Source organism: Trachurus japonicus, chromosome 6 (assembly GCF_045865225.1).
Source record: "Trachurus japonicus isolate A0001 chromosome 6, Traja_1.0".
NCBI classification, from domain to species: domain Eukaryota; kingdom Metazoa; phylum Chordata; class Actinopteri; order Carangiformes; family Carangidae; genus Trachurus; species Trachurus japonicus.
Window position 1 is genome coordinate 3,066,314 of NC_140912.1, and position 14,380 is coordinate 3,080,693.

The window sequence follows — 14,380 nt, forward strand, 5'->3', positions numbered from 1 at the left end:
AAAAAAAGTACTCTGTACTCCTGCACATCTCCCAAAATCCTTTTATAAGGCAGAACAGACTCAGTCTCTCACTACTCTGTTTCTGGTCTCTCCTTTTCATGTGCTGTTACATCATTTAGTTAAACTGCTAAATGTCCCCGTCTCTGTCAGACTGTTGGAGCTCCACTCCCCGGACGGCCAGCACACGGTGGTGCTGCGCTGTAAAGACGGCCCCTCTGCCAACTCCTGGTTCACTGCCATCCACACCAACATCGCTGCCCTGCTGCCACAGACCCTGGCTCACATCAACGCCTACCTGGGGGCCTCGTCCTCCACCTCCACACACCCCCACCTCAAACACATCGGATGGCTGGCTGAACAGGTATTTTTCAGCTATGATCTCATTCTAAAATGATGTAACATGTGATTAGTGGAGTCACAGCTTCAGAAGCCGCTGCATCACACACAGTGTACTGTACAGGTGAACTTCTGTCTTATGAACTAATGTCCAATTTCAAACTAATTAATAATTAATATCAAATTCATTAAATAAAGAAGCCCTGGTTTCCAATGTAAAAAAGAGAGAGAATATAGATACAACTGTAGAGCTAGAGTTAAAGGGATAGTTCACCCAAAATTCAAATTTCATCTCATTATCTACTCACCCTCATGTCAACTAAGAGCTGTGAGAATTTTCAGAGTCCTCCGTTCCTTCTCTGAGTTACGGGGGGGTCCGCGCAGCAGTATTTGTCCATATAATGGTTGTCAATGGATACCAACTTTCTTCGTCCAAACAGACACACCAAAAAACATCCAAATACCTCCATAGTGCTCGTCTGTAATGTCCCTCTTGTATTGAAGCCCCGACATGAGAAATTGTTCCGCCGGTCAGTGCAAATCACGCAAGATTTGCACTGACACAGGAAGAGCAGTGAACTGAGACACTGGGAGCTTCCGCTACAAACAAGCTTAAAATATAGACTTATTTAATTTTTTTTCGGAACAATTTCTCATGTCGGGGCTTCAATACAAGAGGGACATTACAGACGAGCAGTATGGAGGCATTTGGATGTTTTTTGGTGTGTCTTTTTGGACAAAGAAAGTTGGTATCCATTGACAACCATTATATGGACAAATACTGCTGCGCGGACCCCCCCGTAACTCAGAGAAGGAACGGAGGACTCACAGCTCTTAGTTGACATGAGGGTGAGTATATAGTAGATAATGAGTGAAATTTGAATTTTGGGTGAACTATCCCTTTAACTCAGCACAAACACTGGAAGCAGGAGGAAACAGTGAGACAAGACCTGTCCAAATGTACCAGCACCCAAAAAGCTTTAATTAATAGTTAATTAATTTATCAGTTCAGTTGTCAGTTATTTGCTGGGACTCTTTGTTGGCGCTGGTCCATGTCCATGTGCTAAGTTACAGCATGTGGACATGAAAGTGGTATCAATCTTCTTTTGTAGCTGATGAATTATTTTTTTGAAGAATACGTTTTTTCAGTAGCACTAGCACATACCTAGATGCTCGTATAGGAATTCAGTACATGATCAGGAAACACGCTCTTCCAGTGTGCTGCTGCAGATGTGAGGTTAGAGCAGGTTTTGTTACATGCTGTGATTTTAAATGATGATGTAAACCTGAAAATGATAATAATAGCATTTTCATTCTCACATCTATGACCATTTATAGGTCCATTTTTATTTTAATATTTAAAGTCGGATGGTGGCATTTTCATTTTTACTCGAATAACATACCGGTACACATGTGGAAAATGATATGCCGTAGTGGAGTTACATTTAATAGTTTGAATATAAGTCACCTAGAGACTACCATTCACTGCATGCACCGAGACCTCAGACATACAGGCTGCCATTGAAACTTCTCCAATTCACATCCCAGGAACAAGCAGCTTTTCACATTGATGGAGTGTTCATTCAAGGTCATAGTTGAATATAAGGATGCATGGCTCTGCTTATCTTGACCGGACTCAAACAGGAAACACCAATGGGAGTTTCCGTTGAATCGCACCATTTCCTGTCGAGCCCACCTACTGTACTCACAAACACACTGTCTAGGTTAATGTCACTGCCTCTCAGTCCAGCTCCACTCAGCCATGACAAACACACACTGCAGCATGTTGAACACAGGCCTGTCTGTCCTCCAGCTCTGTGTTGTCTCACTACAGAACAATCACTGTGTCCCCTACCCTGCCACTGCCTCACGCAGGTACCCACATCCTGTTGCAGTCTGGCACTTGTCAAACCACATCACTATGCCTATATCTGTCTTACTAACCTTTTACCCATCAAATCAATCTGTGTACCTGTTGTCACTCGCTCCAGGAAATAGACAGCACCACAGTTCACTGGTACTGATAACAAATCATCTCCTGCACATTGGACTAATTACCAAATATAGACACATCCATATAAGAACAAACTACAGGAAGTACGAGCACACAAAGTCACTCACAAGCATGTAAACAAATGCAGAAACGTAAACTGTTACAACTTCAATTGTCTGTGTGTAGCATAGGCTCAAACTTGGTTCTTCTGTCCTGCATAGTGTCAATACGACACCATATCAGTGGGTAGAGCAGGCGCCGCATATGCAGAGGCTATAGTCCCTGGTTCGATTCCACCAATGGCCCCTGCTGCATGTCATTCCCCCTCTCTCTGTATCCACACTTCCTGTCTCTCTCCAACTTAACAGCCATAAAAGCCCCAAAAAATACTTAAGAAAAGACATCATATCATATAATTGTGTATAAATCATATGGGTGTGTGAACAAAACAAATGACAACATGAATATACTTTTATGCAGTTAAGGTTGTATCAAACCTGTGTGTCAAACACATGTCAAACTATCTGGTGACATCATATAACGTATCCCCTTCAAACTATTTAGAAATTTCTAAACATCTTGACAAAGTGAATAATTAGGTTTGTGTGTCATCAGCACGAATGAACTCTGGAACCAGAGTCAATCATAATCACAATAATGATAATTCTTTATTTCTATAGCACTTTCCACAGCACAGAGTCACAAAGTGCTTCACAGAGATGACATAAAACAAGAGGACAACAAGGCAACACTAAACTAAACAAAACACACCGGCTTACCCTGGGTAAAAATGCACCGTTGTCATAGGTGGCCAGGGAACCTGAATGAGATCTGACCCCTCCCCCTGACTTGTGTCTCCAGGTCCAGCTGGAAGGAGGCCGGCAGCAGTACAGGCCGGTTGTCATGGCGCTGACAGAGAAGGACATCCTCCTGTTTGAATCAGTGCCGTGGAGCAGAGAGTCCTGGTCCATGCCTCTGCTCACACACCCGCTGCTCGCCACCAGGTAAACACTACAGTTAAGACGCAGGCTGTTGCCCAAACAGTAAAATACATCAGCACTTTCTTGTGTCTTGGCACCAGTGTTTAAAGGGATACGGCAACATTTTTTTTCTTCGTGTCTTGCCTCACTCCTGAGTCCATGACCAGCAGATAGACACCATCCTTTCCACTGTGCGTGCAGTAACAAGGGAGATAGAGCCGTATCGCCCCTAATTAGCTTAGCTCAAACACTGGAAGTGTATAGGTAGTGTTAGCCTGCCTCCTACCCGAGCCGAAATCAGCAGTCAGAAGCTGATTTCATTTTAGCTCTAAACTCTGTAAATATATCACTTTATCGACATTTCAAACATTTTTAGGTGAGAAAGTAGCCGTTTAGATCAGCAGTGTGTCGTTAATTTGTCTAAATACCAGCTGTTTACAATTTTGTTCAGACGAATTCGGCGCTACTCAAGCTAGCCGTTGTGACCAACGCACTTCCGGTTACTTTCACAAAATAAAACACCTGTTGCCCTTTACTTACAGAAAACCATGACGATAGAATTTGTGCTTTTACTTTGAAATAGGAAGCTAACCTACCCTCGATGTAGCTAGCTTGAACCAAAATAAACCGTCTTTGCTTGAACCCTCCGTTTTGACCGATCTGGTCCCGTTACCAGCATTTGACCGCTCAAGATGCCTTACCGGAGAGTTTTGTCAGCTCTGAGACGAAGATCGGCCCGCCGTTTTCCGTTTAGAGTTGCTGAACAGTTTCTCTGATGACTTTAGGTGCAGGCTAACACTACCTAGCATTTGAGCTAAGCTAATTACAGGCGATATGGGCTCTCCCTTGTTACTGCACACACAGTCGAAAGGATGGTGACTATCTGCTTGTCATGGACTCAGGAGTGAGGCAAGACACGTAAAAAAAAAAAATGTTGGTGTATCCCTTTAAATGTACATTTTACATTGAAATGCATTTGAGTGTGGTGGCTAGGTAGAGGTACTGCAGCAGCTGTGGGTTTGAATCCAACTCATGGCCTTTTGCTGCATTTGATCACCTCTATCTCCCTCTCCCTGAGTTTCCTCTCTGTCTCTCACTGAGCTATATAAATCAAGGCAAGGCAGAAAATGTGTGTGAATATTCAAACTATGAGAAGTATCTGAAGATTTTCACTTTGAAATGTGACAAATTAAAGTGAAACTCTTTCAATGATACACATTAGCACATGTATAAACCCTGTTCATCCTCTTTATGGAATCACACTGACCAGAGCAGTAAATTACATTGGTCACTCATCTCTGAGACTGTCTGTCTGTGTCTGTCTGTGTCTGTGTGAGATTATGTGAGGAAGTGAAGTGTGCCAGTATCTCCATGTGTGTCTCTCTCTTTCTCCAGACTGGTTCACTCTGGCAGTGCACGAGGGTCTCCAGCCCAAGGCTCAGACCTGGTGTTCGCTACTCGAACAGGCACAGGGCGGGGCATCGAGTCCCACGTCTTTCGAGTGGAGACCCACTGGGATCTGTCCTCGTGGACACGAGCGCTAGTGCAGGGGGCACACGCTGCCGCCGAGCTCATCAAAGAAGTCTCCATCGGTGAGTGTGGGTGTGTGCTGCAGCTGATCAGTCTGTCCTGAGAGTTTGAAATCAGTCCCATTGATTTGCTATAGAGGCTGATCTCCCCATACAGTCACTTAAGCAATATATCACGACAGTGGTATAATGAGCATATACCACGGTCTGTCGTGATGTATTGCTTTTATAAAACAGTTACCAATAAAGGCAATATGAAAGAGGGATACGCAATCAATTTCATGTAGTTTTATTCAACCAGAAATACATATTATCCAATAAAATAGCCCCACTGTGAAAAAATAGTCCCACCTCTCCAGACATTAGCTCCAAATTAGCTCTGCATCTCGTCTTTTCCTCCGCTTTTTTTCAGGTGAAAGTCACTGCTCAATCCGCTCGGCTCTACCATTGTTAACCCTCCCCGGAGGTGAAAGTTCACCTTAAACATGTGAATTCAACTGCTTTAGTCCATTTTTTAACATCGTAAAAACATCAACTGTCTTTGGCTACGGACTGCAACAGTCCATTGTCATGGATACATGACAACAACTTCCATTCATACCAGTCATACGTGCCTGACACGGAGTGATAGCCTACGCTGTGATAAGGCTTTAGAATAGTAGCCGTGGTATATGCTCATTATACCACGGTTAACAACCAATCAGATTGCCGGATTTCACCTCTCCGTTTTATAATACATAATATATCACAGACCTATGTCATCACTATGTTCAGCTCAAATATACTGATCTACATACCAGTAATGTTATAACATTGTAGGTGTTGGATATGGCTGAGCTGAACCAAATTATTCAACATGACGAATCTCTCACTTATAATCCTTCTCATCATCATCATCATCATCATCATCATCATCATCATCATCATCATCATCATCATCATCAACACAACAGTTCAATAAATAAAGTTAATAGCAGTGATGTCCACAAGCAGAAGCTTTATACTATATACTATTACTTTATGATTTTACTCTGGCATGACATTTCTGGCATAGGAAACAGTGCTCACTACATCTCAGAAAAAAATATTGCATATATCGCTGCTCTTATTTCTATATTTAACATTTTTCAGGCCAAACTTTGAATACAATAGATGTAGTTTTTAGTCCTCACATGGAGGTCTCTACTGCAGCGAAGCTTCAGTGATGTCCCTCACTGGTGAGCCACTTTGGATAAAAGTATCTGACAGATGGTAAATATGAATGTAAACTGGCTCCACCTAGCTTCTATATGCAGATGTTACCCACATATCAACAGATCAGTTATGGTAATCAAATCTTTTTATATGATGATACGACACTGACAGGACTGGGCTGTGGTATAATTATCACCAATAATTTAAAGACTGTTTTTCTGATAGTGCTTTGGTGCTTATGAATTTAAATGCAGAATTTTTATTTTGTAAGGGGTATATTCTCTTATGGTGAGAGAGCGAGAGAGCAAGAATGGGAAAAAAATATGTAATATATTAATAGTGTAAAGGTGTCGTGTTGCTCTGGTGTTGAATTGGACAGGCTGTGTCTTATTGTGTTCCTGTGGGTATGGTTTGTGTCAGTGCAGACAGGGTGGCAGAGAGTGTTGTAAACCATCCAGCAGAGGATTTGATTTGACCTCATCCATGAAGTCATCAGATTTACAAGTGAAGGTCAAAGAGAAGTTAAAGTCTAGAGGAAATGTTTGTCCAAACTAAATCCACTTGTATGTAATTTGTTTAGTTTTTTACAAAAGCAGAGGTAAATAACTTTTCTAAATGTATTTTTCTTCAAATGCCTCAGACAGACGTTAGTTTGTCTGTAACAGGAAGCTCCTGACAGTAACTGGCTCAACTAGCACTGTGCAGCAGCTCAGAAAGAGCAGCTCTGTGGAGGAAAAGCAGAAGTGGGAGCCAGCAGAGGGGAATGTTTCCACTCTGTGCAGAACAATAGTTGGCTGGTGTAAAAGCCTCAGTCTTTTTTTTTTTTTCCCTCCTTCCCTGTCCCGCTGCTACACAAACACGTAGTTGTGCAGAAGCATTCAGGCCATTCAGGTTCCAGTCATGGCCTTTGAAATGCTTTCAGATCAGATGAGCTCACGGTTAAAGCTGCTCAAGCTGCTTCACTTCTCTATGGAAGATACACTTGACTCTGAGGTGTAGCAGAACAACACATCAAACCTGGTTTGATTAGATGTTGTAGATTTAGGAAGTGATCATTATTATTATTATTATAAAGAGACAGATAATAAAGAGACAGTCACTCATTTGATTTGTGTTAAAACAGGAAGTGCAGCAGATAACTACAATAATCTTTTAAATGTACATACGTCAAAATAATTTCAAAAATAACATTTCTGGCAGAGGAAACATATACTGTATTTTACCACTTGACAGATTTCTATCTCTTTTTTTTTTAATTTAACCTATGTTTCAGATTTAGAGGATGTCAAATTCATAACTCCTAAATTCCCTCAGAGCTTGTTTTCTGCTATTCAAATATGCAATGTGCATTAAACACAATGCCTTTACGTTTGCAACTAAATGTGCAAGAGTCAATAGTTAGCAGGCTTTCTTGTGTGTGAAATTATACGCTGAAAATGCTTTTGCTTTGGTTTATTTTTTTTTTATTTTTTTTACAGTGAACTACATTGGTAATATATAGTTGATTTGACACCTGGAGAATTTCTATGACAAAACAGAGGATGAACTTGTTGAAAAAAAGAAAAACCTTTCCTTGCCAGAAATGTCGTCCATCCATGTTTTATCGAAAGAGTTATTATCCAAGATAGCCTTTCTACTAGCTACTGGAAAGCTACAGGCTGTCTCCAAACAATGAAACACTGAAAAACTCCATGTTAACTGGCATGATCAGAAACCATTCTGTTTCTGGTCTCCCCAAAGTGAACAGATAGATAGAGAAGACCGTTGGCTACAGCAAGTGGGGCTTTTGAGATAGAAAGGCTATCTTGGACTCAAATGGAAGCTTATGAATTAAGGAAGTTTTCTATATACGTACATGTTAAGCATAGATATTCTCCATAAAGTGCTGAAAAATAATAATTTTCATGAGAATTTGTCAGGCGAACAGTACTTTTTTTTGGTCTTTTTTGGGATGTTGAGGGTGATATCTTAAAATCGAGTTGCAACAAACCCCAGAATCTTTTTTTCATGCCTCCCTCTATGTGTCAAGATACTCTCTGCCAAATTTTATAGTTGTATGACTATTTATGCCATTGTAGTACCTAAATATTTGCATTTACATAATTTTGCCAACAAAATGACCCAAGGCCCCTGTAGCTTTCCAGCAGCTAGTTGACCGGGTTGTTCACCCAGGTTTTAATCCTTGAAGTTCCTAGATATCATTTCGGTGTCAAACCTTTTACAACGCTCCGTGTCTGTTTTCCAAAAAACTGGGATTTTGCCCCCTGGGTAAATACCAAGGAGGATTTATCATCCCAGTTAACCTGGATAGTCTGTCTGACACCTATCACACACACATCTCTCACCTGCTCACCCATCCGTCTCTTCCACCTGCTGTCCTCTCTCACCCCGTCCCCCAGGCTGCACCTTAAACAGGCAGGATGTCCGGCTGACGCTGCACTACGAGAAGGGCTTCACTGTGATGAGAGAACCGGCCGAGCCGCCTGGAGGAGCCGTGCTGTTCAGATACCCCTACGAGAAGCTGAAAATGTCCGCTGACGACGGAATACGCAACCTTTACCTTGACTTTGGAGGTCCAGAGGGAGAAATGGTGAGCTACTGTCATATTTATATAGGTTGTCACATGACTGTCTGACTTGCGATAAACAATTGGACAAATGGTCTCCAACAGTGAGGAGCCATGTTGATAGGAAGTGGCTCTAAGCCATGAAATAGAAGATAATGATAAACACCATATAAGAATAACAATGACAACACAGTGATGAATCCACTGTTACATATTATATGTTACACACGTTATAAAAAGACTGCGTTCATATATTTAGTAACATCATAAATCAATAAATACAGTTCCTCTGGGCATCAGGATGTTTTCCTCTGGTGAATCTGCTATGGCAACAGTATCCATCAACTGATCAATGATAATAATCAATGAGCAATCAAACTGATAATCTTAATATGTTTCCATATACTGTATTAGGTTGTGATTGTTTGGTGACCCATCACAGTGATGTGATGTCATCACAATGTTTGAAGAGCAAAAAGCTGAAACCAGAACATATTTGGTACTTCAGCCTGATAAAATAAATAATCTTCAGAGTTGTTGTTGTCCATTTATGAGTTAATAGTTTTGTAATGATAAGACCAGAGAGTCTGCGTCAGAGTGACTGTGTGCCAGCTTATCTCAACTATAGAGCTACAGTACACGTGATTTCCTAATCTCAGTTGTATGTCAGAAGTTTGATTGCAGCTTTTCCCTTAAAGGAAACAGGAACACTGAGGAAACGCCAGTACCAGTTAACATGGAAACTGTGAAACATGACATTAATATCAGCTGAGGCTTCAGGACAAATGGCTCGTCATGAAAAAAAAACAAAAAAACAAACAAACAGGTGGAGCTTTCTCTGCTTGTCATGTCATTTTCTGTCTCAGGAAGCCAAAATAATTAATTTCACTCATAACAGAGGGGAATGTCTGCAGACTTAGATTACTGTAACGTACACATTTTCAAATCTGAGTTCAGACACAGTGTGGAGACCTTCAGTGTGACTACACTCACAGATACAGTGTAATAACATAAGTAAAGCTGTCCACTACATCCATCCATCGTCTGGATCCCTTATCAACGCAGGGTCGGGCTGGGATATACCAGGAGTGATTGAGTCTTTTATAGGGCCTCACACACGCACAATTAATGTGTGTGTGTGTTTCTTTGGATGTATTTGGTCAGAGGACAGAGTTTTTAATCAATTTTCTCTGAGAAGCAGCAAAGAACTTTTGTTGCAGTGAAGACAGCAGACCGAGTCCAGAAGCAAAGAACAACATAATTAATTAAAGGTACATTGTGTAACTTCTCCTGTTATCTATTCACGAAAATCGATTATTTCGTTCAAAAGTACGCTTTTCAGTAATCAGTAATCACCCCCATCAACAAAGTGAAGTGTTCCTTTCAGCTCTGAATTAGCCGTTTATATCATTCATATCTACATGGAGCGGGTAAGCTCGGTGCTGCTGCCATGTGGTGTCTCCATGTTTTTACGTTCAGTGGCAGCGTGACGGTAGGAAACCACGGAAACTCAGCGGAGACACCGGAGCTGTCGGCTCAGGTCGAGGTGGCGTCTGTGAAAAGTCACCGTGGTAACGCAGTGAGGAGGAGTGGAGCGTTACACTGATGCTGCATTCACCTGCAGTCGGGCAGACGGCCGTCGGTAACAAACCAGATGTCATTTTAGTCACAGAAGTCCAGAGAAAGCCGGTAAAACGTGGGTCAGGTAAACAATACCACATCGCCATGACAACATATTGTCACTTGTATTGTTTTGCCTCGTGCTGACGGACCACTTGTTTACATAGAGGCTTGTTTATGCCGTTACCTGTAGCAGCTGTCATCCGTCTGCCGTCTGCCCAATTTCACGTGAATGCAGCATGAAAAATAAGGACCAGGTCGCTTGCGATCTACAACCGCACCGCTAGATGGGAGTAATTCTTACACAATGTACCTTTAATTTAATTGATTTATGTGTAAACTGTTGCATTTATTTTTCGTGTTATGTCTCTTTCATGTCGCCTCTCTCTTTCCTGTCTCCGTCCTCCAGGTGTTTGACCTCCACTCTGGTCCAAAGCCGGTGGTGTTTGTCCTCCACTCCTTCCTGTCAGCCAAGCTCACTCGTATGGGCCTGCTGACGTGAAGCGGCCGCCAGCAGCAGTGTGGATGAGCTCCAAAGGCGGGGAAGATGTCCTTAAAATGCTGATAATGGGGGTTACATTTTTTTTTTTTTATGTCTTTTTTCATTTTATTTTCTTCCAGTTTCTCCATTCACAGCTGAAGTCAGGCCTGATGTGGCACTGCAGGGAAGGTCTAACCCAGGAGTTGTATTGTTGATTGTCTCAAAAACGTGCCTTCTCTCCTGACTGCTCCTCGCTGCCTCTTGCACTCAGTTGTGCTGCAAGATAAAGGTAAAGGTTGGCAGCACTTTGCTTGAAGTCAGTCACAGTACGCAAAAAAAAACAAAAGCTCTTAACAATCTCATAACATTCCATGTGATAACAGATTAAAACTCAGTATAATGTAATGTCCATTATTATGCAGAATAAAAAGGAGCTGAGATATGTGATGTGCCAATGAGATGACATCACCAGTGGACTTCAAGCAACGTGTTACTAAATATAAAAGGACAGAAGGATGTTTTTGGACAATTAATACACAGCCAAGCACAGATTGGTGAACGCTCCCTGTTTTTACTCTATGCCTATCATTCCACGACAGCCTTCTAATGTACTTTGGGCTCTTTTTAATGTATTTGTTTGTATTTGTGTTGACATGTGAGAGCTGGTGTAGAGTCAGAATGCAGTTGACTGATATTCAGAGATTGTGTGATTGAGTGTGTGTGTGTGTGTGTGTGTGTGTGTGTGTGTGTGTGTGTGTGTGTGTGTGTGCGTGTGTGTGTGTTGTTACCTCTGCGGGACCTTCTCCAGTATAAACAGCGACCATGTTGGGGCCAGTTGTCCTCATGTTGACCGAATGAGGCTAAACGTCATTTCTCACATCCTGGTTAAGGTTAAGGCTAGGGTCAGGCTGTCCACAATGAATGGAAGTCACTGTGTGTGTGTGCGTGTGTGTGCGTGTGTGTGTCTCTACTACATGTGTCTGTTGGCTTGATAGTGTGCCTGCCTGCAGACTCACCTTTTAGCACATTATCCCAAACTACTGTTGTAATCAGGATTGCCAACTGTGCCTTTTCACATGTAGTCAAAGACACTCATTTTTCCTTTTATTTCACACAATAAGAGAATTTTAAGCTTTTGACATGCACAAGCAATAGTATTACTCTTATAGTGTAAACAATATTACTTTGTTATTATGCCATTTGTTTTTTTTTATGTGTGTATCTATCTCATGATAGCATGACTTCATGATACCGAGCTCTGTATCAGATGATGATATATGACATGATGCTCTTCACCTCCACTACCATGTTGTCTCCGTCTCAGCGTCGCTATCATCTCATTCACTTCTCTTGAGATTACTATAGCATCATTTCTCTGGTAAAGGACTGTTAAATGGTTTGTCTCGAGGTGGGCCATCACATGACAGAGGTACCATTGTATTTTTATAATCTGAACTGTAACAGTCGATATATTTATAATGTTTTAGAGGAAAAAAAAGATAAAACAATAGGAAATAGGCTAAAAAACGGAGGCAAAACAAAACCAAACTCTAGCAGGAAAGAAATTCTGCTGCATGTAGACAAGGTACGTCAAAGACAACAGATAAGAACAGTGTAGTTGCTCGCCGTATTCATGCTGTTTACTTCCCTGAGGGAAGCAGAACAAGACAAAACATTTTAAATGTCCTTATATGTTTCACATAGTTGGCTAAAAGTACCCTGGTCTGAGTATGTCTGCTGATAGGCATAACAGTGAGGGGTTTTGGTTTTATCTTTCACTTAAGCCGAAAATGTCCCATTTAGCAGTTTGATGATTATGGACCTAGGTGCACACAGATATCACTCTACAATATTTGTTCTCTCCTTCACCGAAGTAGTCCTCCACTTTTGGGGTCATGTAATGAACAATACTGAGGAAGACAGTAAGATGGAGATGAAAGAGCTAATAAATGGACCAAGAGTTAAAGTTATTTGGCAAACTATGGTTAAACTGTGAAACTGAAATCCCATTGCAGACCTTATAATCTCTGTCAGAACTAAGTACCATCAGCTGTTTGTTCATGTCTTTGACACTCAGCCTTAGGTATTGCATGCCTACGTTAGGTCAGAGTCTATGTCGGCTGAATAAACTACAGTCCTGCTCCCGTCAGTTCATCTGTTCAGTCCAGTGCCTGTGTTGAGACCTGACATGAAATCAGTCTAACTGTATGGTACACGACACTAGTCGCCCGTCAGCAGAACCTTAGAGTTCTTCTGGACCTCAAACAATGTACCATTGTGTCCACTGACCTTGTAACATAGGAAAGCCCCTCTTTCATTGGATAAGAGACACAATCACCTCTGAAGGACGTCTATTCTAATTTAGACTCTGATGTGCTTGTGATGGTTTGGAGAAAAAACAGTTTGTTGGCCTGTTTATGAAAGCAAAAATATGTAACCATGTATCTCCTAGAGCTGTATAGCTTTTTCAGGGTATGATTATTGGAATGGCTGTGTTCAAGGATTGGTAGACAGTATGTGGGAGGTCTGAGTGATATCAGGCCTCAAATGAAGTCTTCTTCCTTCAGCGTTTGGAGCAATAGAAGTGTTGCGTTGCATCATCTTTTCATTTCATTTTATTCCTCTAACCTGCTGCACAGATGTGATTGTCTGAAGGGAGTCAGCCTTCAGCAAGATGCAGGCCGTCCCTCTTTGAGCTTGATGCACTAATCTAACAAACCCCTTTAAAACCTGTGAATGTACATCTCCTCTGCAGAGTGATTAAAAAAAACCTCTTTCTTTATGTCAGGAATCGCGGCTATCCTGTCTATGCAAAGCAATGCTTCAAAGAAGGGGTTTATTTTTAACCAAAGGTCATATCTGTGGCAGCTTGCGTCCAACACAATCACTTAACTGAAAGGTCACAAGACGATAAAGTGCTGCTGCAACAACCTGTCATATGCAAAGTATTTTAGACTTCCTTCCAAAACACAGTATACAATGTATGATAGCAATGTAATAATCTCAAATGTAAATATCCACCAATAAAACTGTTACAAATCAAATAAGTTCACGGCGTGGTTTGTTGAAATAAAATATTCATGTACTGTATTGAGTAGTGTAGTGTCAGTGGTATCCTGTGGGTGTACTACTGCTACAGTACCACTTGGTGGCGCCAGCTGCGCTCACCGGAAGCGTCTCCTCCTGTTTCATTCGTCAAGTTACCAGTTTTCGCCGTGCAACCGGAAAATAGAAATGTAGGCTATATGGTATTTTATGGTATGGTTTAAATAGTCGAAATTGAACAAATATATTTTAAAAAATAAATAAATAAAGGAGGAAGCACTGTTTGGATCATTATCTTAGACAGATGCTCTTCTGTGAGGCAGCCAGGCAGGTGTATCTTAAAACAAGATTCCAGGGACTTCTTGCTGTGACAAATAATGCAGGCGTTGGTGAAAGAAATTGATTTTATTTCATATTTTATTTGACAGCAAAGGCAACAAAACAGACCTACACTTATTGACTCAATAGTCTTCATCAGTGTCTGTTCTACTGCCATTGCTCTCAAAATTCTATCTTTTTTCACCTGATGACAGAGTGCCTCAAGTCCCCCTTTTCTCTTGGACGCCTGTTTTTTTTTAACACAGCAAGAACAAGTTCAGCAAGAAGTCCCTGGAGTCTTTTGTTTTGAACAATTGT

At 41.4% G+C, this 14,380-nt stretch overlaps 2 protein-coding genes across 2 annotated transcripts in view; one reads left to right on the plus strand and one right to left on the minus strand.

The window, feature by feature from the left end:
• The window catches only part of sntb2 (syntrophin, beta 2), a 40,689-nt gene extending 26,943 nt beyond the window's left edge, over positions 1-13,746 (plus strand). The window contains exons 3-7 of the mRNA XM_085778298.1: positions 151-361; positions 3,191-3,333; positions 4,705-4,901; positions 8,432-8,622; positions 10,628-13,746. Of these exons, the coding sequence (XP_085634424.1) occupies positions 151-361; positions 3,191-3,333; positions 4,705-4,901; positions 8,432-8,622; positions 10,628-10,720 (835 nt within the window). The 3' untranslated portion in view covers positions 10,721-13,746. The remainder of the gene's footprint in view (positions 1-150; positions 362-3,190; positions 3,334-4,704; positions 4,902-8,431; positions 8,623-10,627) is intronic.
• The window catches only part of cdk10 (cyclin dependent kinase 10), a 192,800-nt gene that overhangs the window by 145,722 nt on the left and 32,698 nt on the right, over positions 1-14,380 (minus strand). The window lies entirely within an intron of this gene.